Genomic DNA, 22,212 nt, shown 5'->3' on the forward strand with positions numbered 1-22,212 from the left:
ACTCCTTCCGGAGAACAACATATTACAGCTCCTAGAGCCTTCAATGTTTTTATACCTAACAAGTTTTCTGGACATGATTTCGTAAGCAATAGATCTGTAGTCCGTGTCAATGGACCAACTGTGAATGCAAGTGGTTGCGATACTTCGTTAATAGTGGGTTTTCCTGAGAAACCAAGGGAAATATTTTGTGAGCCTGAGAGGGGTGCCCCTGGAACTTCATCGTGACTGATAGTGGTTCTGCTTGCCCCTGTATCGAGTAGAAACTTTCGGTCTTTCCCCAATACTTGACTCTGTACATAAGGACCCTCTTGATCTACAGGAACCTCAATAAGGGGTAGGCCAACTTCCCTCTCTAGGCTATTTCATGTGTAGCGCTGATACTCTGGATAGTCATTTTGTGCATACTGGTACATCTGTTGTGTCGTGTTTTGTGTTGCAGCAATAGGCTGTGGCTGTTGTTGTGGTTGTGGTGCGGTCTGTTGTACAGCTGGCATAGGCTGTATATTCTGAGGTACTTGTTGTTGGATCTGATCCTGTCTAGGCGGACGTGGTCTCTCTTTCGTTATACCCGTAGAGATATTATGTTTCAGAACTGCGCAATCGTGTATATAATGACCTGGCTGTTTACAATAGTTGCATGTCCCTCTAACAGGACCTACTGAATCATTGGACTGTGTCGTACCCTTTTTATGACCGTCAGTTGGAACTGACTGAGCAACAAGCATTTTCATTTTCGTGTCTTTCATACGTCTTTGTTCATGTTCTTGTTCTTCTCTAATTCTATTGTGATGATATTGTAACATTTGTAACATCTGTGACGGTGTGTTACCTTGCCAAGTACTCTCGAATTTCAGCACTCTACTCTTAACTTGGGGCAGAGAATTTTCAACTAATTTTGTCACAAACAGATGTGGATATGACTCACTACTTGCTTTTATGCCACTATTAATACCAAAACATTTTTCAAATCGGGAATAGAAATCACTAGTGTCTTCATCTTGTTTTTGTTTACAGGCTGAGATTGCACCCCAGTCTTCCTTTTTCGTAGTTAATAAACGTGGCAGTACCTGTACTAGTAATCCTGGTAGTGCTGTAGTCTTTTCCCCAAGCCCTGAACCTGCAGCTCGGGCCTTTTCTTCGTTTTCTAATGCTGTCCAATCTATCTTTTGGTCTCCCACCTCCCATTCCTTTTCTTTGAGTTTCTCGTAAATACCGGCAGGCAATAAAACTTTCAATATTTTCATAATGTCAGGATAAGTATACTCTCCCATGAGTAACATGTCTTTTATCTCACGGTGGAAACCTGCTGGGTCTTTGTCATGGCTAGGTACTACTTTCTTCATTTCTAATAATTCAATTTTAGTTATGGGCGTGTACACAAACACGCGTTTAAAAGTATTGTCTTCACCTCTGATTGGGTGTACTTCGCGTAAGGGATTCTGTCTGTCTATGTGATACGTTTTTCTTTCCAACTTGGGGGGCACTGAAACATGTTCTGGGCATACGAAGACAATGTACTGGTGTCGATATTCTAGAATTTCTTTAATCAAATCAGTACCTGAACCTCTCCATTTATTCGTGAGTAATTCTATCAGTATATCAGGTAGGGGACCAGGATCGGAGTGTTGGCTTCTATACAATATAACGAGGTGTTGTATCATGTATATACCAGCTAAACGCTGTTCGTCTGGGGTAAGGTTAAAAAACGTGTGTGCTAGCGCATCATCACTATATTTTTCAGAACTGTCAGCCCATTGTACTGCTGACCTGGCTAATTCTTGTTCATCCATAGAATCGAGCATATGATACCCCCTTCGGTCTCGGAGTAATTTATCAGCAGCCTGGAATAAGTGTTCAGGAGACTTCGTATTTAGCATAGGGGCTTGAAAATGTCTGTTACATTCTGGACGTATCGGACGTATCGGGTCATTAGAGTATCTGGTATTGTTACAAGGTCTTCCCCTACCTACATAGGCTATCGTTTCTAATTGTCCTGTGGGCATTTCTGATTCTTCCTCCTCCTCTCCCTCTGATTCAGTTTTGTCGGCCTCCAATCTGGCTTTATGTATTCGTTCTACTTCTTTGCGGATCTTTCGGCACATAGCTACTATACACGTCTGTTTATCATGTTTTCCCTCTGATATATTCTGACCCCATCGGGTAAGTACTTGTATTTCATCCTGGTCTACCTCGGACCTATCTCTGTCTCTGATCAAGCAGTTTATGAAGAAACTTAACAGTTGTCTCTGTATATCCGCTTTCTGGTATTCCATGGCTTCGTCAATACTTTCAGGGCCTTGCCCTGTTTGGACAAAGCGATATATATTGTCTAAATGTTTAATCATTCCTGGTAGCGTCGTTAAATATATTGAAGCTCGTCGTATACGTAGTGATGATAGCAGCGTTCTGTCATTTTTACCGGGCACTGGATCATATCTACAATCTACAAGATGTTCCTTAAACATGTCGGACGTTGCTATTTGGGGTGTACGTTGGTTTGCTAAATCTCTAAGAGACGATTTGCTTCGTGATGGTGGTGTGGCAAAAATTGCTGTCGCACCTTCTGAGGTGCTAGGCACGAAAGGATTCGTGGGATGTAAGGTAGAGACTGTGGATGCAGGAAAAGCGGTGGAAACAGATGGACCTATTGGAATATGCGGAGGAGTTTGTGGTTGCGGAGTTGGGGGCGGATGTTCTCGGCGTTGAGCACCATCGACAGGTGGCGTGTGTGGTGGAACATTAACATATTCCGGAGCTACATCGTCTAAATAGGAGGAAAGGAAAATATCTTTTGCGGTCTTGGGATGTGCTTTAATCGGGAGTAATGGGGGTGGCAAATCTTTCGGTATTTCCGGGGTGACCTTAGGTAAACCTTCGGCCAAAAGGGGATACATACCATTCATAAGAGTGTTTCGTTGTCTGTCTACTTGTTCTGTTTTTACTCGGATACCTTCCTTAACTAATACGTCTTCTCGGGCTTTATTTGAGTTCTCCCTACTTTTCTCTTCCTGTCTGAGCGCTTTCTCTGTGCGCCTATGCGATTCTTTACGCCATAACTCAATGGCATCTTTCTGTGACTGTCTGGCTTTCTTTTTCCATAATTCTTCTTCTACTCTCATGATGCAATCTGCATCCCATGTCCCAGCTGCGGGCCACCTCTGACTTTCTGCTAGATCCTTGGTGTAGTCCACCCATAAGTCAAGATATAATACGGCATCTAGGCCATGTTTATGATACATAAAATACCCTGGAGTGTCCCTAGGTGGAATGGGAACAGCTTCTTCGAGTACTCCTTTTCTAGTTTTGATCTGTCTTAATTTTGAAAAGAACGGCATCTTTAAACCTTCCTACTTGATTCTTACTCAAACTGGACTTGAACACAATTAATACAATAAACACAATAATGAACACTCATTCATACCACAATTTTTAAACACAGTAAAACATTTAACATTTAACGAACAATGATAATTAGAAGAAAACTAGTTACTGACATAATACTAATACTAGATAATACTGAATTATATACATGAACATACTGGATATACTGCTAAACAGTACAGATACACTGCTAAAACAGTACAGACCGGATCTGTGTACCCAAACCCGTCAGGACCGGCACAAATTAATGTGCACGTCTAACTGCCTCCCCAGCAACGGTACTCACCGGGTAGCACGGAACGGAAGGCCTCGGAACTGAACTGAACTGGACCGGACTGGACTCGACTGGACTCGGAACTTCGGAACCTGGTGGGCCTCTGTATACCTCGGATCTTGCTCTCTCAGCTAGGCTCTGGTCGGGATACTTCGCACTTCTCACCGCCTCGTCTGGGTGTTGATCGCAGCCTCAGTCACCCCTGCTTGGCCGGAGGGAGATACAGGAAATCCTGCGGGTACGCGTTTTTGTCCGTCCAGCTGTGGCAGGAGACCGGGCCTGCAACGCACCTCCGGCGCGTGAGATGAGAAAGTGTCCCTATTCGGGCGCCAATTTATGTGGTAAATATTTAAATTACCTGTACTATTTTTTTATGCGGTAAAGTCTAGTAAGAATAACTCAGTCAAAATAAGAGGCAGAATCCGTGGTATTAGAGGTTCTGAAAAGGGCTTTATTCCTTACAAAGGAATTATAGTTCGAACCAGGCAATCTTATTCCATCACCACGAAGGTTCAGGAAGGGATAGGCAATACATTATTGATAAGTAACAATATATATATGAAAAGCATTGCATTAAGACAGATGCAGGAGGCGTAACAGCTGATAATACAGATAAGAATACACATACGTAATGAAAATAGGCGTAAATACAGGCGTATACTAGAAACGTCATTTAAAATGATGTCACAAGTGGGTGGATCCATAAGAGAATCCTGCAGTGTCAGCAGAAATATTTGGCAGAGATGCGCGCGCAGCCGCATGACGTGTGATTGACGTGCAACTAGAGGGTGAAGGGGAATTGACATTTAGCTCTACATGTGGAGACAGAAGTCTGGGGGGTCAGGTCAACCTAATCCCAAATTGTATCTAATATCTTTGTTTAAGGAACTGGTTTATCCAAAAGGAAAAGTCTCTCGGACGGAATCTATTCTATACTGACTGTTAGTGCATGTACAAGCGTCTATGTGTCTACATGAGATGCGAGGGGGCAGGAATCTTCCATGGTGACAGGGGCTATGAATTACTTGCATAAAGACAGCGAGGCCGAGCCCTTTGCTCGGTAGCTGGAAGGATGTTTACCTAAACTACTAGACAGGAATGCATTGGATGAGGAGCGGAGCAGATAACTTGAAGGCTGAATACAGTTTTTGGCAGGCAACAGGCCGCGTCAGGCACCGCTAGCCGCGCAGGGAGTAAGACAAAGTTCATGGACACGGATGCAGGTCCAGGCTGGAGCATTTCAGAGGCAGAAGCAGGAAAAGGCTTGATGACAGAATTCAGGGCCTACTCGCCTGAATTGTAAAACGTGAAAAGTGAACCATATAAAGTCGGTGGCCAATCATACTTAGGAATGGACTATTTGACCCATTCATGGCGGATCTGAAAGAGGACATGTTGGCGTTGGACGCACATGTATTTGCGTCTTCATAGCTGGAACTGGAGGGAACATACATGTACTTGTAGCATGTACATGGAGTCGTTGGGGTCTAAGATAGGGGACATAACTGATCATAAAATTCATATTTCCTCACAATGACACAAGCCAATGAAAAACATGGGTGGAGAGTGGGCAGAGCTTCAATTCCCTACCTCAATGCAGCATGCCTCGCAGAGCAGCTCATGCATTGCCCAGGCTCAACCTAAAAACGGGGAGATATAAACATATTTCTTCTTCTTACGCTTGCCTCAGGTAGGGCACCATGTTGGTGAAAACCCACGTTTACAAGTCTTTCTTAATATGGATTTGTGTCAAAATGAATGGGTGGATGCACAGTAACGGCCATGCACCAACCATGTTTCTCCAATCTGATTCAACGTAACGGAAGGCAGCACCATGCACTGTGATGTGTTCCGTTTTTTACAAAGCCACATTAATTGCGATTTGTGTGGCTTTGCAAATCCCCCCAAAACACTTGTGTCGGGGCTGGGCCAAAATTGTGGGCTAACGCATTGCAGTAAATCTGAGCTCCTGTGTTCATAGAGTACTGCTCATGTGCTCAGAGAGTGACAATTCCACAAATGGGCGAGACTGAGAACCTAATTTAGAGCTGTAAGGTGATAAGAAATCCTCAGATATTTACTAAATTCAGTGAAGAATCTACCTCCTGAATTATTCACCATACAATCTCTCTTTGTAAGACATTCTGCCTGTGAGTATCCCTTCAGATTGAGTAATTCCTCACAAATCAGGACTTTCTGCTATTAGCACCTCTATATGCACCTAGTCTGCAGCTCGGGTTCATAATGCGGAAAGAGGGCCTTTAACAACAGTAATAGCCCTCAACAGTGGGATATTTAATGTTATATTCTACTGCATGGTTTGAGGGGAGAATTGAACATTGGTCGATGAGGGCCGGACCCATCTTACACTGGGCCACGATACTCAGTTCCATCCAATATTGGTCCATGATTACTTGATTCATCCAACTCTTTTACTATGAGACCTGGATCCATCCAACTTTGGTCCTTGAGAGCTGGTTCCATCCCACATTGATCCTTGAGAGTTGGATCCATCCACAATTGGTCCTTGAGAGCTGGATCCTTCCACCAATGTTTCATGAGTCAGTTCCAACCTATATTGGTCCATATGGACTGAATTTATCAGACACTAGTCCATGAGGGTCAGACCCATCCAACATTGGTTCTTGAAAGCTGGATCCATCCAAAAGTGGTTCTTGAGACCTGTATCCATCCAACATTGGTTCTTGAAGGCCAGATCCTTCCACCAATGGTTCATGAGAGTCAGATTCAACCAATATTGGTCCATGAGGACTACATTTATCAGACATTAGTCCATGAGGGTCGGAGCCATCCAATATTGGGCGACAATGTTTAGTTCTATCCAATATAGGTTCACAAGGACTGGATTCATCCTACCCTTTGACCAAGAGAGCTGGATCCATCCAACATTGGTCCTTGAGAGCTGAATCCATCCCACATTGGTCCATGAGGGCCAGATCCATCCAACATTGGGTTACAATGTTTAGTTCCATCAAACATTGGTTCTTGAGAGCTGGATCCATCCAACATTGGTCCTAGAGAGCTGATCCTTCCACCAATGTTTCATAAGAGTCAGTTCCAACCAATATTGGTCCATACGTACTGAATGTATCAGACACTTGTCCATGAGGGCTGGACCCATCCAACATTTGTTCTTCAGATCTGGATACATCCAACATTGGTTCTTGAGACATGAATCCATCCAACATTGGTCCTTGAGAGCTGGATCCATCTAACATTGGTTCTTGAGAGCTAGACCCATCCGAAATTGGTCCTTGAGAGCTGGATCCATCCAACATTGGTTCTTGAAGGCCAGATCCTTCCACCAATGGTTCATGAGAGTCAGTTCCAACAAATATTGGTCCATGAGAGCTTAATTTATCAGACACTATTCCATGAGGATCAGACTCATCCAATATTGGGCCACGATGTTCAGTTCGACCAATATAGGTCCATGAGAACTGGATTCATCCAACCTTTGGGCCATGAGAGCTGGGTCCATCCATCATTGGTCCTTGAAAGCTGGATCCATCCAACATTGGTCTTTGAGAGCTGGATCCATCCCACATTGGTCCATGGGGGCCAGATCCATCCAACATTAGGGCCATGATGTTTAGTTCCATCCAATATTGGTCCATGAGGTCTGGATTCATCCAACTCTTTAACCATGAGTGTGGTATCCATCTAACATTGGTCCTTTAGAGATGGATCTATCGAACATTGGTCCTTGAGAGCTTGATCCATCCAACATTGGTTCTTGAAGCCGGATCAATCCACCAATGGTTCATGAGGGCCAGTTCCATCCAATATTGGTCCATGAGGACTGAATTTATTAAACACTAGTCTATGAGAGCCAGACCCATCCAATATTGGTCCACGAGGGTGGATCCATCCAGCATTAGTCCATGAGGGTCAGATGCAGCAAACATTGGTCCATGAGGGGGTGGATCCTTCCAACATGGGTCCATGAGGGTGAGATCAACCCAACATTGGTCCAAGATCCATTCAACAATGTTCTCTGAGGACCAGATCACTCCAACATTGGGCCATAAAGGCAAGAACCATCCAACATTGGTCCATAAAGGTCAAAACTACCCAACATTGGTTCATGAGTCTGGATCCATCTAACATTAGTCCATAAGGGCCAGATCCATCCAACAATGGTTCATGGGGGCCAGATCCAACCGACAATAAGGACCAGATCTATCCAATCTTGTTCTATGTGGGTCAAATCCATTCAAACAATGTTCTGTAAGGACTGGATCCATCCAGCGTTGGTCCACAAGGGCTGCATCTATTCAGCAATGGTCCATGAGATCTGCATCTATTTAACAATGGCCAATGAGAAGCAGAACTATAGACGATTGGTCTATGAGTATGGAAATCCATCCAAAATTGGTCTATGAGAACCTTATCAATGCTAAATTGTCAGTCTCTTTGGGATAAATTTACCCCCAGCGAAACCAAATAAGAATTGTAACATTGTCAGTGCTTACTTGAAAATTTTAGACCTGTTGGACACAATACAGACACCCCTGTTGTACATAACACCAAATTGTCATTCCTTCTGATCACTTGGTTTAGATTCTTATACCTGTTTTTTGTTTCCTTGCAGGGAAAAGGAAAAATGAGGACATACTGGCTCCTGGGCGAGAGAACAGAGGACGACATAATATGAGGGACCTATTTTATATCCATATATATCTATTTTTCAACATATATAGGTTCCCTGCTCCTGCGACCTGACAACGAGGAGCTCCTTCCTTCCGTAGAAGTTTCACCTTATCCACGGAGTCTTGCTGGTCACTGCAGTGAGGCCCTCCACCCCGTACGGGGCAACCACAGCTGGGTGACCCTATGTGGAAGGGATATGTGGAAGGTGGTGTGAGTTTCTATACTCAGACAGACCTGTGTGTACAGCACTGAGGACGCACAGAGTGCCATGGCCTCCTGGAGCAGCCCTTAACTGGACCACTTGGACGCCACATCAGTTGGGACCTTGTTGAATCTACGTTTCAAGCAATAGGCGCTGGAAGCCACAGCCACCAGCACATCTGGAGTTTCCACAATGAGCCATGCTGGCCCTCACCTGGATCTGTACTTACAGGACTAATGAAGGGTGCCCCAAAACTGTGGAATGCATACATTTTGTGGATTCTCATTGACGTCCCTCAGGGAGAGACTGTCTATTTTTCATTGTAGTTGGATTTAGAAGAGACTGATAGCCATGTGCACGTGGAAAGAGGAAGTAAGATGCATGGATTTAGGAACAGGGTCTAACAGTGATGGTTGTGACATACTCACTTGTGCCCTCCAAGAATACCTCCCCTGTGGACATGTCTAGGCTCACCACATGTATCAGATAATACTTCAGTATCCATCTAACCGACGTACAGTCATTGAGCAGCAAATCCAAAGAATGCTTGTTATTTCTAGCTGCTCAAGAGAGCATAGCCAACATATCCCTTCCAGACCATGACCTCCTCCACCAATTTTGTGACCAATGAACTACGAAAGATGTGACCCCTAGTCTCTAGGGTCTCTCCTGGATTCCACTTTGAACACGCTGTGTGCAGTAAGTGCAGGAGACGCCCATGAATGGGTGTTATAGGTCATTTCCATCCCATTCCCTACAGCTCACTAGGTGCACCTTGCAAATGTAAGTGCAATTAGCTTCAGTCAAGGGAAGCAGTTGACATATTGGGACCCAGAGTGGCTGTGATCACAATGCACCCTCGTCATGGTCAGCCTTTCAGCTTTGCCTTTAGCATACAGCCCTATATTTCTGAGTGTGCCTTCTGACACTATACCTCTACATCATGGAAACTTTGCAGTCCTATGTACTAGTTCAACCTCTCGAGAGCCACAACATATGTGAGAAATCCTGAGCATGTCTGCAGAAACTATGACAGGTGCGTTGATGTTTGATCACATATTGATGATATTCTGACCTAATATTTCAACATGGAATACTGACGCACCCCCTCTATCATAGACTAAGCCCACTTACCTCACATACTATCATGGGTATAGTCAATTGTGCCTTCCCAAACCTTGCTATTCCAACTGCTCATTTTAGGCACCACTGTATGCCCATATTTGCCCTCCTAGAGGCTGCCCTTTCTGAGCCACAGTTGTAAGATCGGAACGGCTCCTCTGCAGGTCTGTTTACATTGACTTCATACTTTGCATCTAGGCGAGTCATTCCTCTATCTCATATTCCAAGTTCAGTCTTTTCATCCTGAATTTTTTCCTCCATGCGCAAGTCCTATTTATGAACATCTGATGTTCCATCCCTTTTGCTGCTGTTTTATTTTGCGTGTCTGATGTCTCTTTTAAGCTGTTGTCATTCTAATATCTGCCATAGACATTGCTCTGCCCACTCGAAGCCACCCCCTATAGCCTTGTATATTTTCTAGTTCTCTACATGTGCCTTATAGACATTGCCACTCCAGTGACTGAATTTCTGGCTGTGTACACATTGCATTCTCTCTGTTCTTACTTGCTCCCTGGTGCACCACTCAGGAATGTACACTACTAGACTGCTATAAATCCCTTGCAGTTCTCATTCTCTCTGGATGTGCTATTGCTTTTTAAAAGGTTTCCCATACAGTGGCTTCCATAGAAACACCCTCCCTCCACAGTTTTGCCTTTCATGAAGGTTTTGATCTATTTTAACTGGTATTTATCTTAAAGGTCTCTGTGTATCTCCAGAGTTGCCTTTCATGAGGGTCATACTTGTTTTACAATGGTGCCTTTTAAGTTGTAGTAATCCACTGCTAGTGTTTGTTAATGATGATCCCAGTTTACCTCCATATCCATAAAAGTGGTGTCTTTCATGAAGGTCCCAGTGTATCTTCAGTAGTGTCTTTCATCAAGTTATTGATGTATCTCCAGTGGTGTGTTTCATGAAGGTCCCAGTGTATCTCCAGTGGTGTGTTTCATGAAGGTCCCAGTGTATCTCCAGTAGTGTCTTTCATGAAGGTCCCAGTGTATCTTCAGTAGTGTCTTTCATCAAGTTATTGATGTATCTCCAGTGGTGTGTTTCATGAAGGTCCCAGTGTATCTCCAGTGGTGTGTTTCATGAAGGTCCCAGTGTATCTCCAGTAGTGTCTTTCATGAAGGTCCCAGTGTATCTTCAGTAGTGTCTTTCATCAAGTTATTGATGTATCTCCAGTGGTGTGTTTCATGAAGGTCCCAGTGTATCTCCAGTGGTGTGTTTCATGAAGGTCCCAGTGTATCTCCAGTAGTGTCTTTCATGAAGGTCCCAGTGTATCTTCAGTAGTGTCTTTCATCAAGTTACTGATGTATCCCCAGTGGTGTCTTCATGAAGGTCCCCTTGTATCTCCATGTGTGTCTTTCATGAAGGCCCCGTTGTATCTGTAATTGTATCTTTCCCAAAGGTCCCAGTGTATTTCCAGTGGTGTCTTTCATGAAGTTCCCAGTGTATCTCCAGTGGTGTCTAGCATTAAGTTCTCAGTGTATCTCCAGGATTGTCTTTTATGAAGACCCTTGTGTATCTCCAGGATTGTCTTTTATGAAGACCCCTGTGTATCTCCAGGATTGTCTTTACTGGAGGTTCCAGTGCATCTCCTGTGCTGTCTTTCATAAAAGTCCTGGTGTATCTCCATTAGTGTCTTTCATAAACGTCCCTGTGTATCTCCAGTGGTGTATTTCATGAAGTTCCCAGTGTATCTTCAGTTGTGTCTTTCATTAAGTTCCCATTGTATCTCCAGTGGTGTCTTTCATGAAGCTCCCAGTGTATCTCCAGTGGTGTCTTTCCTGGGGGTACCAGTGTATCTCCAGTGGTGTCTATCATAATGGTTCCAGTGTATCTCCCGTGGTGTCTTTCATCAAGGTCCTACTGTATCTCCAATGGTGTCTTTCATTAAGTTCCCAGTGTATCTCCAGTGGTGTCTTTCCTGGAGGTACCAGTGTATCTCCAGTGGTGTCTTTCCTGGAGGTACCAGTGTATCTCCTGTGGTGTCTTTCATGGAGGTCCCAGTGTATCTCCTGTGGTGTCTTTCATGAAGTTCCCAGTGTATCTCCAGTGGTGTCTTTCATGAAGTTCCCAATGTATCTCCAGTGATGTCTTTCCTGGAGGTCCCAGTGTATCTTCTGTGGTGTCTTTCATAAAAGTCCTGGTGTATCTCCAGCGGTGTCTTTTATGAAGTTCTCAGTGTATCGCCAGTGGTGTCTTTCATCAAGGTCCCAGTGTATCTCTAGTGGTGTCTGCATAAAGGCACCAGTGTTTCTCCCGTGGGGTCTTTTATCAAGTTCCATGTGTATCTCCAGTGGTGTCTTTCATTAAGCTCCCAGTGTATCTCCAGGGGTGTCTTTCAAGAAGTTTGCAGTGTATCTCAAGTGGTGTCTTTCTTAAAGGTCCCAGTGTCTTTCAAGTTGTGTCTTTCATGAAGTTTCCAGTGTATCTCCAGTAGTTTCTGTCATGTAGGTCGTAGTGTATCTCCATTGGTGTCTTTCATGAAGGTCCCAGTGTATCTCCAGTGGTGTCTTACTTGAAGGCCCCAGTGTATCTCCAGTGGTGTCATTCATGAAATTCCCTGTGTATCTCCCGTGGTGTCTTTCAGGAAGGTCCTAGTGTATCTCCATTAGTGTCTTTCATGGAGGCCCCAGTTTATCTCCAGTGGTGTCTTTCATGAAGTTTCCAGTGTATTAGCAGATTTCTGTCTCAGGAAGCTCTGACTTTAGTGATCTTGGCTTTGATCATCTCCTGACTGGACTACTCCAACTCTCTATATGTAGGCATCCTGGCTTACCAACTTAGACGCCTCCAGCTAGTCCAGAATCAGGCTGCCAGATTGATCTTCCATTAACCTAGATGGCATCGCATCCGGCCCCTGATGAAAAGCCTTCATTGGCTCCCTGTGGCTATGCGCGGCCTTTTCAAGGTGGGATGCACGATCTTTAAAGCTCTTCATGGTAATAGCCCAGCCTTCATTTTGTCTAAGATCCTACGTTATGTCCCCACTCGTAATTTACGATCTTCCCATTTGAATCTGCTAGTCACCCCACCTTCAAACGCAAGAAACTTGGAGGTTCTCGATATGGAGTTTTAGCTCCTCAGTTTTGGAACTCGCTCCCGATGGAGCTGAGGATGGCCACCTCCTATGCACTGTTCAGGAAACAGCTGAAGACATGTCTGTTCTCTCAGGCATATGATAACTAGTTCTCTTTCCTCTATTGCTGCATCACGTCTCCCTCAGCGCCAAGAAGACGTTGGTGAACAAGCGCTTGATAAGTTTCTTATAACATAACATCTCCATTAGTGTCTTTTATGGAGGCCCCAGTGTATCTCCAGTGGTGTCTTTCAAGAGGGCCCCAATGTTTCTCTAGGGGTGTCTTTCATGAAGCTCCCAGTGTATCTCCAGTGGTGTCTTTTATGAAGGTCCCAGTGTATCTCCATTAGTGTCTTTCATGAAGGTCCCAGTGTATCTCCAGTAGTTTCTGTCATGTAGGTCCTAGTGTATCTCCATTGGTGTCTTTCATGAAGGTCCCAGTGTATCTCCAGTGTTGTCTTACTTGAAGGCCCCAGTGTATCTCCAGTGGTGTCATTCATGAAATTCCCTGTGTATCTCCTGTGGTGTCTTTCAGGAAGGTCCTAATGTATCTCCATTAGTGTCTTTCATGGAGGCCCCAGTTTATCTCCAGTGGTGTCTTTCATGAAGTTTCCAGTGTATTAGCAGATTTCTGTCTCAGGAAGCTCTGACTTTAGTGATCTTGGCTTTGATCATCTCCTGACTGGACTACTCCAACTCTCTATATGTAGGCATCCTGGCTTACCAACTTAGACGCCTCCAGCTAGTCCAGAATCAGGCTGCCAGATTGATCTTCCATTAACCTAGATGGCATCGCATCCGGCCCCTGATGAAAAGCCTTCATTGGCTCCCTGTGGCTATGCGCGGCCTTTTCAAGGTGGGATGCACGATCTTTAAAGCTCTTCATGGTAATAGCCCAGCCTTCATTTTGTCTAAGATCCTACGTTATGTCCCCACTCGTAATTTCCGATCTTCCCATTTGAATCTGCTAGTCACCCCACCTTCAAACGCAAGAAACTTGGAGGTTCTCGATATGGAGTTTTAGCTCCTCAGTTTTGGAACTCGCTCCCGATGAAGCTGAGGACGGCCACCTCCTATGCACTGTTCAGGAAACAGCTGAAGACATGTCTGTTCTCTCAGGCATATGATAACTAGTTCTCTTTCCTCTATTGCTGCATCACGTCTCCCTCAGCGCCAAGAAGACGACGGTGAGCAAGTGCTTGATAAGTTTCTTATAACATAACATAACATAACATAACATCTCCATTAGTGTCTTTTATCGAGGCCCCAGTGTATCTCCAGTGGTGTCTTTCAAGAGGGCCCCAATGTTTCTCCTGGGGTGTCTTTCATGAAGCTCCCAGTGTATCTCCAGTGGTGTCTTTTATGAAGGTCCCAGTGTATCTCTAGTGGTGTCTTTCATTAAGTTCCCAGTGTATCTCCAGTGGTATCTTTCATGAAGGTCCCAGTGTATCTCCAATGGTGTCTTTCATGAAGGTCCCAGTGTATCTCCAGTGGTGTCTATCATAAAGGTTCCAGTGTATCTCCTATGGTGTCTTTCATGAAGGTCCCAGTGTATCTCCGGTGGTGTCTTTCATGAAGGTCCCAGTGTATCCCCGGTGGTGTCTTTCATGAAGGCCACAGTGTATCTCCAGTGGTGTCTTTCATGCAGTTTCCAGTGTATCTCCAGTGGTGTCTTTCATGAAGGCCCCAGTGTATCTCCACTGTTGTCTTTCATGCAGTTTCCAGTGTATCTCCAGTGGTGTCTTTCATGAAGGTCCCAGTGTATCTCAAGTGGTGTCTATCATGAAGGTCTCAGTGTATCGCCAGTGGTGTCTTTCATTAAGGTTCCAGCGTATCTCCAGTGGTGTCTTTCATGAAGGCCCCAGTGTGTCTCCAGTGGTGTCTTTCATGACGTTTCCAGTGTATCTCCTGTTGTGTCATTCATGAAGTTCGTAGTGTATCTCCTGTTGTGGCTTTCATGGAGACCCCAGTCTGTATCCAGTGGTGACCACTGAAAGTTCCTCCTCTCCCAGCGATCCTCTTACTAACCTCCTCATATCCAGTTGTGTTTAAAGCCCTTCTTCGGCAGCCGTGTCTTAAAGTGTTGAATCCCCGCTGATCCTTACCTGAGTGTCCGCTTTGTGGCTGTTTTCCTCTGTAGCAAATGTTGCTTTTGCGACTTTGCCTCCATTCCCAGATGTGCTTATCTGAAAATCTCCTATAAACGAGGAGTGCCCTACTCACAGAACCCATCTCTCTGTGTCTGCAGCCCCTAAATACACCTGTTAAAGAAAACCCACACACACACTAACCAAAGTCTGAAAAGGTTTTTTTAACAAAAGAAAAAGTAATTATCTGTGAATCACAGATTCAGTTGACCAGGGACCCCCAGCAACCCGTGAGAGCTCGGTACACAAAGGCAAAGCATTTACAGGCTTCTACATATGGACTTTTTATAAAATAAAGGGAGAACGCAGTTGCCTATGTCTCAGAACATACAAAAGGAAGAACACGACCTTCAGTTGAAACAAAAAGGTAACCTTGGCTAAACAAGCTATTCAACATGTTCTCCTCTCAAGAGCCCAGATGTGGAGGAGAGGCTGTAAACTTCAGAGACAGTCATTTCCTTCCGGCATGGCGAGCACGAGCAGGAACACGTGCCTGCGGCAGCTACAGTTACGCTGGGTAATAAGTCAGAATTTACATTCATTCATTAAACACATGCACCATTTTCGGGAACATAGCATTGCTTATGTTCAGCGATGCCCTCTTTAACCATTACAAGGCTGGTGCATGTTCTATATGTTTTATCTCTAGAGCACAGGCGGGGAGTGCTGGGGTGTCTGCTGCAGACACAGAAACCTTGGGATCTTCCATTGGTGGACCCCTGCGGTCTTCGGCCCAGCGCATCAGGGTCTAATCCCCTGAATTCCTTATACCCATGAAAGCTCTAAGGCAGGTACCGTGGCTGCCTCACACTTTCTTCCTAGACCCAGCACACCTTGTTAGTCCTAACCCTATTAGAAAGGAGACACTGACCACCCTCAGGAAGCCTTCTGTTGGACCACCGCTACCATTCTCCTCTTCGAATATTTCAAAGGATGGTCTAACTATCCTTACCTGTATGAAAGAAAACATGCATCGCTTGTAGACAGCCTGCCCCTCGAGGGTTCCAGAAGATTCCTCTTTGCATCGGAGCATGAACGATCCAGAGGAGGCCAATCAATGTTTATATGGCACAGGACACATACATCACACCTGTTTGCTTGTGTTTGTAAAGCTGCCCTGTACACGGTTAGCTCGCCACGTTATAAAATCCATCATGCCTTCCTGTAAATGCCCTGTAACACAGGCCTTCTCCTCTGTATCCCTGCCAGCCTCGTTAAACCTTCCCCTCTCGCGGATCTGGAAATGGTCCTTCCATTTCACAATACAATGGCGTCAGTCATGAAAGTGTCTCCTCCTAGTGGTCAAGCCGACATCATAACTACATCTTCGAATTCATTGCTCTGAATTAGCGTTGGTCCAATATACAGAAGTGAATTCCATCCCTGGTGACCCCATTCACCCTGACTCATTGCACTCTCTCCCTTTAACACTGATACTACTCCCTCCTCATTGGTCCCATGTACAGAACTGGATCTCATCCCTTGTGGCATCACTCACACTCAAACTACTCCCTCCTCATTGGTCCCATGTACATAACTGGATCTCATCCCTGGTGGCATCACTCACACTCAAACTACTCCCTCCTCATTGGTCCCATGTACAGACCTGGATCTCATCCCTGGTGGCATCACTCACAGTGATACTACTCCCTCCTCATTGGTCCCATGTACAGAACTGGATCTCATCCCTGGTGGCATCACTCACAGTGATACTACTCCCTCCTCATTGGTCCCATGTACAGAACTGGATCTCATCCCTGGTGGCATCACTCACACTGATACTACTCCCTTCTTATTGGTTCCATGCACAGAAGTGATTTCCATTCCTGGTGACCCCATTCACACTGACTGGTAGTACTCTTGTGTCATAGGGCTCATACACAGAACTGGGTTTCCTTCCGGGTGACCCCATTCATGCCAATAGAGCTTTCTTGTCATTGGTCCCATACACCGCGCTGGGAGTCCACCCCTGGTGACCTCATTCACGCTGTTAGTACTCGCTCTTTATTGGTCTTGCGCACAGCATAGGATCTTCTGCCTTAGTATCCAACCAGATATTATGGACTCCATCCTAATTGGTTCCTTCTATGTCTCTCTAACTCATTATCATTATTGGAAGCACCCACTAATTTGCTTGACAGACACGATGCTCACCCACCTCTTGAACCCCACAAGCCTCATTGGCCGTTTGGTACTTTTGACACAAGGTATGGACAGAATACCCTTCCCATACCACAACACTGGTGTCTCACAGTTACACTCTCTGTGCCCCCCTCTTGGGTCTCTTATATTTTACTGTCATTCTTTCAGTTGTCTCACTTTTGGTTCCTTACATGTTAGTGCAGACCTCTCAGCCATCCCTCTTTAACTGTGGTGCAGTCCACCCTGCTGTGCCTCTTCTACTGTGGTGCAGTCCACCCTGCTTCCCTCTTCAACTGAGGTGAAGTCCACCCTGCTGCCCTCTTCTACTGTGGTGCAGTCCACCCTGCTTCCCTCTTCAACTGAGGTGAAGTCCACCCTGCTGCCCTCTTCTACTGTGGTGCAGTCCACCCTGCTTCCCTCTTCAACTGAGGTGAAGTCCACCCTGCTGCCCTCTTCTACTGTGGTGCAGTCCACCCTGCTTCCCTCTTCAACTGAGGTAAAGTCCACCCTGCTGCCCTCTTCTACTATGTTGCAGTCCACCCTGCTGTGCCTCTTCTACTGTGGTGCAGTCCACCCTGCTTCCCTCTTCAACTGAGGTGAAGTCCACCCTGCTGCCCTCTTCTACTGTGGTGCAGTCCACCCTGCTTCCCTCTTCAACCGAGGTGAAGTCCACCCGGCTGCCCTCTTCTACTATGTTGCAGTCCACCCTGCTGTGCCTCTTCTACTGTGGTGCAGTCCACCCTGCTTCCCTCTTCAACTGAGGTGAAGTCCACCCTGCTGCCCTCTTCTACTGTGGTGCAGTCCACCCTGCTTCCCTCTTCAACTGAGGTGAAGTCCACCCGGCTGCCCTCTTCTACTGTGGTGCAGTCCATCCTGCTGTCCCTCGTTTACTGTGGTACAGTCCACCTTGCTGTGCCTCTTCTACTATGGTGCAGTCCACCCTGCTGCCAGCTTTTACTGTGGTACAGTCCACCCTGCTGTGCCTCTTCTACTGTGGTGCAGTCCACCCTGCTGCCCTCTTTTACTGTGGTACAGTCCACCCTGCTGCCCTCTTCTACTGTGGTGCCGTCCACCCTGCTGTCCCTCTTCTACTGTGGTGCAGTCCACCCTGCTGTCCCTCTTCAACTGTGGTGCAGTCCACCCTGCTGTCCCTCTTCTACTGTGGTGCAGTCCACCCTGCTGTCCCTCTTCTACTGTGGTGCAGTCCACCCTGCTGCCTTCTTCTACTGTGGTGCAGTCCACCCTGCTGCCTTCTTTTACTGTGGTACAGTCCACCCTGCTGTGCCTCTTCTACTGTGGTGCAGTCCACCCTGCTGCCCTCTTTTACCGTGGTACAGTCCACCCTGCTGTCCCTCTTCTACTGTGGTGCAGTCCACCCTGCTGTCCCTCTTCTACTGTGGTGCAGTCCACCCTGCTGTTCCTCTTCAACTGTGGTGCAGTCCACCCTGCTGCCCTCTTTTACTGTGGTGCAGTCCACCCTGATGTCCCTCTTCTATTGTGGTGCAGTCCACCCTGCTGTCCCTCTTCTATTGTGGTGCAGTCCACCCTGCTGCCTTCTTCTACTGTGGTGCAGTCCACCCTGCTGCCCTCTTCTACTGTGGTGCAGTCCACCCTGCTGCCCTCTTCTACTGTGGTGCAGTCCACCCTACTGTCCCTCTTCTATTGTGGTGCAGTCCACCCTGCTGTCCCTCTCCTACTGTGGTGCGGTCCACCCTGCTGTCCCTCTCCTACTGTGGTGCAGTCCACCCTGCTGTCCCTCTCCTACTGTGGTGCAGTCCATCCTGCTGTCCATCTTTTACTGTGGTACAGTCCACCCTGCTGTGCCTCTTCTACTGTGGTGCAGTCCACCCTGCTGCCCTCTTTTACTGTGGTACAGTCCACCCTGCTGTGCCTCTTCTACTGTGGTGCAGTCCACCCTGCTGCCCTCTTTTACTGTGGTACAGTCCACCCTGCTGCCCTCTTCTACTGTGGTGCCGTCCACCCTGCTGTCCCTCTTCTACTGTGGTGCAGTCCACCCTGCTGCCTTCTTTTACTGTGGTACAGTCCACCCTGCTGTGCCTCTTCTACTGTGGTACAGTCCACCCTGCTGCCCTCTTTTACTGTGGTACAGTCCACCCTGCTGTCCCTCTTCTACTGTGGTGCAGTCCACCCTGCTGTCCCTCTTCTATTGTGGTGCAGTCCACCCTGCTGCCCTCTTCTACTGAGGTGCAGTCCACCCTGCTGCCCTCTTCTACTGTGGTACAGTCCACCCTGCTGTCCCTCTTCTACTGTGGTGCAGTCCACCCTGCTGTCCCTCTTCTACTGTGGTGCAGTCCACCCTGCTGCCCTCTTCTACTGTGGTGCAGTCCACCCTGCTGCCCTCTTCTACTGTGGTGCAGTCCACCCTGCTGCCCTCTTCTACTGTGTTGCAGTCCACCCTGCTGTCCCTCTTCTACTGTGGTGCAGTCCACCCTGCTGTCCCTCTTGTACTGTGGTGCAGTCCACCCTGCTGCCCTCTTCTACTGTGGTGCAGTCCACCCTGCTGCCCTCTTCTACTGTGGTGCAGTCCACCCTGCTGTCCCTCTTCTACTGTGGTGCAGTCCACCCTGCTGTCCCTCTGTCCCTCTTCTACTGTGGTGCAGTCCACCCTGCTGTCCCTCTTCTACTGTGGTGCAGTTCACCCTGCTGTCCCTCTTCTACTGTGGTGCAGTCCACCCTGCTGTCCCTCTGTCCCTCTTCTACTGTGGTGCAGTCCACCCTGCTGTCCCTCTTCTACTGTGGTGCAGTTCACCCTGCTGTCCCTCTTCTACTGTGGTGCAGTCCACCCTACTGCCCTCTTCTACTGTGGTGCAGTCCACCCTGCTGCCCTCTTCTACTGTGGTGCAGTCCACCCTGCTGCCCTCTTCTACTGTGGTGCAGTCCACCCTGCTGTCCCTCTTCTACTGTGGTGCAGTCCACCCTGCTGTCCCTCTTCTACTGTGGTGCAGTCCACCCTGCTTCCCTCTTCAACTGAGGTGAAGTCCATCCTGCTGTCCCTCTTCTACTGTGGTGCAGTCCACCCTGCTGTCCCTCTTCTACTGTGGTGCAGTCCACCCTGCTGCCCTCTTCTACTGTGGTGCAGTCCACTCTACTTCTCAGGTGCTTCCCTTCAGAGTGTGCTACTGTCTCACTCTGGGTATGGGAGGAGACTACCTCCTTGGGGACCTCACCTTACCACTCTCTACCACCACCCTCCAATATTCCTCACCCTTTCCTCACTCACAGTTAAGGGGGAGTGGTATCTCAGCCCGGGTTCCTGCTTGTCCCCCATTCTCCCATGGAAAGACAGATCCTCTCACAGTTTCATTGGCTTATTTTTGTCTATAAATCCACCCATGTGAGAACCTGCCACCTTGCAGGCCTATTGTTCTTGCCCATAACAAGCCCCAAGCCCATGTCTGTCATCAGAGCTGCAGGCCTGGTTGACCTCACACATGGGCACAGCTTGTGCTAAGATCCGAGGGTCTGCAGTTCTTAAGGTGAGAGAGATTGTAAAGCTGGGTGTGGAGGGGTCTGAAGACCTTCTCGAGGAGTCGACTGGTGGTTTCTTCCCATCGCAGGACTCCTCTGTCTCAGCTCAGGGCGCAGCAGCCTTGCCTTGTGCTCAGCTGGATTCAGGGATTTCACACCACTGATGCTTCAGAAGTAATCCAGACACTCAGGCTCCTGCTCTCAGTAACCCAGGTCTAAGGAAGATGCACAGGTGACTGGCCAACACCTGGACTCCAGACGTTCATGGCAAGTGCCCTTGGAGAGCCGGGCCATTTCCTGGACTCCATCCTGCGTCCTGGCAACCACAATCAGTGTCATTTCAGCTAGGACGTGCGCTCCACCCTGTCTCAATCCAGATTGCTGATAATCAGAAGCAGACCGCGCCAGTCAGGGCACAGCTTGAAACCGGGCTCCAATCAGGACACGGACCACCACACAAAGTCCACCAGCACAGCCCAACCAGCAGTCAGACTCCACTCAAGTCCTGGCAATCATCCAAAGTGCCCTTGGAGAGCCTGGGCAGCTCTTGGTCTCAATCCTGAATCCTGGTAACCTCACATAATGTTCCATCAGCCAGGGCATGCCTTCCACCCTGTTTCACTTCTGGTCTCAATCCCGGACATTGACAATCACATGCAGGGCTGCGTCTGTCAGGACACCGCTGGCAACAAGGCTCCAGTCAGTACAAAGACAGCCACGTCAAGTGCCCTAGCAGAGCCTGGGCAGCTCCTGGACTCAATCCTGCTTCCTGGCACCCACACACAGTGTTCTGTCAGGCAGGGCATGAACTCCGCCCTGTCTCCATCCTGGTCTCCATCCCGGACATTGACAATCACATGCAGGGCTGAGCCTGTCCGGACACCAGACTCCATTCAGTACACGGACAGCCACGTAAAGCGCCCTAGCAGAGCCTGGCCACATCCTCGACCCGATCTTACACCTTGGCAACCTTTTAGCCCTCACCACCATGGAGGCTGTGAGCTACAGAGCCCTCATTCTATTAGCACTCAAAGCTCCTAGCAGCTCCTCGAGGACACCACATTCACTGCTCTCTTCTTTGCTGTGTTTGCACTAGTCAGGAAATAATCGAGCTGCTCGCACCCGCATTTGGCACATTTGAGGTATTCACACATCCCTCCTTCGCACCATGCGCAGGGGTCTCTACTGGGCTTTGGGTCAGCTGAACATAGACTGCACTTTGCCTTATTGAACACCTTTACCTCACCCTTCAGCCAGGTACCTCTAGACTCCTGCCAGTAGCTGCTTCGCACCCCTGCAAGGCCAGATCCTATTTGTCACAACACTCAAAAATCTGCGCAAAAACAAAATGAGGCCTTGTAGGGCGCACAGGTAGGGCCACAACAGGGTCAAGGGGGAAGAGGACTGTGTCAGATCTCAGGATTTCTCTATTTCTTTCCAGGAAGAGCTAGGTAATTCCAAATTAAAGCAAACTACATTCTCAAGGGCACAAATAATAGGTTTTTGACCTGCTAAGGGTGTGTCTTATATACTGGGCGACTTCCCCCAAAGGAACGACAGCAACATGCGGAAGAACACAACCCTATTGTTGAATCTGGGACCGGCTGTGTGTGCGGGCTGTGGGAGGCTTCCTGACCGGCTGGTGCCTCTGATTGGCAAGCAGGAGCAGGGCTATCAGACACGTGTCCAGCATGGTGGACAC

General features: G+C 47.4%; 1 protein-coding gene across 1 annotated transcript in view; it reads left to right on the top strand.

The window, feature by feature from the left end:
* The window catches only part of NPR2 (natriuretic peptide receptor 2), a 571,736-nt gene extending 562,026 nt beyond the window's left edge, over positions 1-9,710 (top strand). The window contains exon 22 of the mRNA XM_085627733.1: positions 8,271-9,710. Coding sequence (XP_085483859.1) covers positions 8,271-8,333 — 63 coding nt within the window. The 3' untranslated portion in view covers positions 8,334-9,710. The remainder of the gene's footprint in view (positions 1-8,270) is intronic.
* The last annotated feature ends 12,502 nt before the right edge of the window (positions 9,711-22,212 follow it).

The sequence above is a fragment of the Triturus cristatus genome, chromosome 2_1 (genome assembly GCF_964204655.1).
Source record: "Triturus cristatus chromosome 2_1, aTriCri1.1, whole genome shotgun sequence".
Taxonomy (NCBI): Eukaryota; Metazoa; Chordata; class Amphibia; order Caudata; family Salamandridae; genus Triturus; species Triturus cristatus.